This window comes from Salmo salar, chromosome 18, assembly GCF_965601325.2.
Source record: "Salmo salar chromosome 18, fSalSal1, whole genome shotgun sequence".
NCBI classification, from domain to species: domain Eukaryota; kingdom Metazoa; phylum Chordata; class Actinopteri; order Salmoniformes; family Salmonidae; genus Salmo; species Salmo salar.
In genome coordinates, this window is record NC_138308.1 from 99,472,122 (window position 1) to 99,476,160 (window position 4,039).

General features: G+C 38.3%; 1 protein-coding gene across 1 annotated transcript in view; it reads left to right on the forward strand.

The window, feature by feature from the left end:
• The first annotated feature begins 2,622 nt into the window (after positions 1-2,622).
• Positions 2,623-4,039, forward strand: part of LOC145861817 (complement factor I) — a 21,329-nt gene continuing 19,912 nt past the window's right edge. The window contains exons 1-2 of the mRNA XM_082965410.1: positions 2,623-2,769; positions 3,238-3,545. Coding sequence (XP_082821536.1) covers positions 2,704-2,769; positions 3,238-3,545 — 374 coding nt within the window. The 5' untranslated portion in view covers positions 2,623-2,703. The remainder of the gene's footprint in view (positions 2,770-3,237; positions 3,546-4,039) is intronic.

Here is a 4,039-nt window from a genome sequence, read left to right on the forward strand (position 1 = left end):
GTTTAGAATGTTTAGAATGCAGAGGAAGACAGACAACATGCTTTACGAGTTTAGAATGTTTAGAATGTTTAGAATGTTTAGAATGCAGAGGAAGACAGACAACATGCTTTACATTTAGAATGTTTAGAATGTTTAGAATGTTTAGAATGCAGATGGAAGACAGACAACACTGCTTTACATTTAGAATGTTTAGAATGTTTAGAATGTTTAGAATGTTTAGAATGCAGAGGAAGACAGACAACATGCTTTACATTTAGAATGTTTAGAATGTTTAGAATGTTTAGAATGCAGAGGAAGACAGACAACATGCTTTACATTTAGAATGTTTAGAATGTTTAGAATGTTTAGAATGCAGATGAAGACAGACAACATGCTTTACATTTAGAATGTTTAGAATGTTTAGAATGTTTAGAATGCAGAGGAAGACAGACAACCTGCTTTACATTTAGAATGTTTAGAATGTTTAGAATGCAGAGGAAGACAGACAACATGCTTTACATTTAGAATGTTTAGAATGTTTAGAATGTTTAGAATGCAGAGGAAGACAGACAACATGCTTTACATTTAGAATGTTTAGAATGTTTAGAATGTTTAGAATGCAGATGAAGACAGACAACCTGCTTTACATTTAGAATGTTTAGAATGTTTAGAATGCAGAGGAAGACAGACAACCTGCTTTACATTTAGAATGTTTAGAATGTTTAGAATGCAGAGGAAGACAGACAACCTGCTTTACATTTAGAATGTTTAGAATGTTTAGAATGTTTAGAATGCAGAGGAAGACAGACAACATGCTTTACATTTAGAATGTTTAGAATGTTTAGAATGTTTAGAATGCAGAGGAAGACAGACAACCTGCTTTACATTTAGAATGTTTAGAATGTTTAGAATGTTTAGAATGTTTAGAAGGCAGAGGAAGACAGACAACATGCTTTACATTTAGAATGTTTAGAATGTTTAGAATGTTTAGAATGCAGAGGAAGACAGACAACAGAATGTTTAGAATGTTTAGAATGTTTAGAATGCAGAGGAAGACAGACAACATGCTTTACATTTAGAATGTTTAGAATGTTTAGAATGTTTAGAATGTTTAGAATGCAGAGGAAGACAGACAACCTGCTTTACATGTTTAGAATGTTTAGAATGTTTAGAATGCAGAGGAAGACAGACAACATGCTTTACATTTAGAATGTTTAGAATGTTTAGAATGTTTAGAATGTTTGGGGAGAGAGTGCAGATGAAGACAGACAACATGCTTTACATTTAGAATGTTTAGAATGTTTAGAATGTTTAGAATGCAGAGGAAGACAGACAACATGCTTTACATTTAGAATGTTTAGAATGTTTAGAATGTTTAGAATGCAGATGAAGACAGACAACATGCTTTACATTTAGAATGTTTAGAATGTTTAGAATGTTTAGAATGCAGAGGAAGACAGACAACCTGCTTTACATTTAGAATGTTTAGAATGTTTAGAATGCAGAGGAAGACAGACAACATGCTTTACATTTAGAATGTTTAGAATGTTTAGAATGTTTAGAATGCAGATGAAGACAGACAACATGCTTTACATTTAGAATGTTTAGAATGTTTAGAATGTTTAGAATGCAGATGAAGACAGACAACCTGCTTTACATTTAGAATGTTTAGAATGTTTAGAATGCAGAGGAAGACAGACAACATGCTTTACATTTAGAATGTTTAGAATGTTTAGAATGTTTAGAATGTTTAGAATGCAGAGGAAGACAGACAACCTGCTTTACATTTAGAATGTTTAGAATGTTTAGAATGTTTAGAATGCAGAGGAAGACAGACAACATGCTTTACATTTAGAATGTTTAGAATGTTTAGAATGTTTAGAATGCAGAGGAAGACAGACAACCTGCTTTACATTTAGAATGTTTAGAATGTTTAGAATGCAGATGAAGACAGACAACATGCTTTACATTTAGAATGTTTAGAATGTTTAGAATGTTTAGAAGGCAGAGGAAGACAGACAACATGCTTTACATTTAGAATGTTTAGAATGTTTAGAATGTTTAGAATGTTTAGAATGTTTAGAATGCAGATGAAGACAGACAACCTGCTTTACATTTAGAATGTTTAGAATGTTTAGAATGTTTAGAATGCAGAGGAAGACAGACAACATGCTTTACATTTAGAATGTTTAGAATGTTTAGAATGCAGAGGAAGACAGACAACATGCTTTACATTTAGAATGTTTAGAATGTTTAGAATGCAGAGGAAGACAGACAACATGCTTTACATTTAGAATGTTTAGAATGTTTAGAATGTTTAGAATGCAGAGGAAGACAGACAACCTGCTTTACATTTAGAATGTTTAGAATGTTTAGAAGGCAGAGGAAGACAACATGAGCTGAGTGTGTGTGTGGAGGTTTGTTTGTGCATGGGTTTGCGTGTGTGTGTCTAGAGTATTGAAACACACTTTTTGTCAATTACTGGAACAACTGGGCTGGACTTCCAAAACACACACACACACACACACACACACACACACACACACACACACACACACACACACACACACACACACACACACACACACACAGGTATGTGTGTGTGTTGGTCCACATTGACGAATGAGGGTAATGATTGATTAATGATCAATATTGCAGAGAGAGACAGAGAGAAAAACATTGTGTATTGAGGCAGGCTAGTTGGTTAGTCTGTCAGGAGTCACCATGGGGAAGAGCACAGCGTTGACCATATTACTACTAGGAGCTGTACTGATCACTCACCTTGACACGGTAAGTTACAGCCCGTTATTACACACTCTGTCTGTATAATATGACCTGTTCCTCCTGTATTATATGACCTGTATCTCCTGTATAATATGACCTGTATCTCCTGTATAATATGACCTGTATCTCCTGTATAATATGACCTGTATCTCCTGTATAATATGACCTGTATCTCCTGTATAATATGACCTGTATCTCCTGTATAATATGACCTGTATCTCCTGTATAATATGACCTGTATCTCCTGTATAATATGACCTGTATCTCCTGTATAATATGACCTGTATCTCCTGTATAATATGACCTGTATCTCCTGTATAATATGACCTGTATCTCCTGTATAATATGACCTGTATCTCCTGTATAATATGACCTGTATCTCCTGTATAATATGACCTGTATCTCCTGTATAATATGACCTGTATCTCCTGTATAATATGACCTGTATCTCCTGTATCTCTATCTCCTGAACAGGCTTCAGATAAGAACATTAAATTTCTCAAAGGTAAGCCACGTTTCCATGCCTCTTCAACCACCCCTGTCCCTACGGCCTCTGTCCCCACGGCCTCTGTCCCCACGGGCTCTGTCCCCACGGCCTCTGTCCCCACGGCCTCTGTCCCTACGGCCTCTGTCCCCACGGCCTCTGTCCCTACGGCCCCTGTCCCCACCAGACCCCGGACTGAACAGTACCTGGGACCAGAAGGTTGTCTTGATAAGAAGTACACACGTCTGTCCTGCCAGCGGGTCTTCTGTCCACCGTGGATGAGATGTGTGGAGGGAAGGTAATGATCATGTAGTGTGTGTGTGTGTGAATGTGTGTGTGTGTGTGTGTGTGTGTGTGTGTGTGTGTGTGTGTGTGTGTGTCACCAGGTGTGTGTGTGTGTGTGTGTGTCACCAGTTGTGTGTGTCACCAGGTGTGTGTGTGTGTGTGTGTGTGTCACCAGGTGTGTGTGTGTGTGTGTGTGTGTCACCAGGTGTGTGTGTGTGTGTGTCACCAGGTGTGTGTGTGTGTGTCACCAGGTGTGTGTGTGTGTGTGTCACCAGGTGTGTGTGTGTGTCACCAGGTGTGTGTGTGTGTGTGTGTGTCACCAGGTGTGTGTGTGTGTGTGTGTGTCACCAGGTGTGTGTGTGTGTGTGTGTGTGTCACCAGGTGTGTGTGTGTGTGTGTGTGTGTCACCATGTGTGTGTGTGTGTGTGTGTGTGTCACCATGTGTGTGTGTGTGTGTGTGTGTGTCACCATGTGTGTGTGTGTGTGTGTGTGTGTCACCAGGTGTGT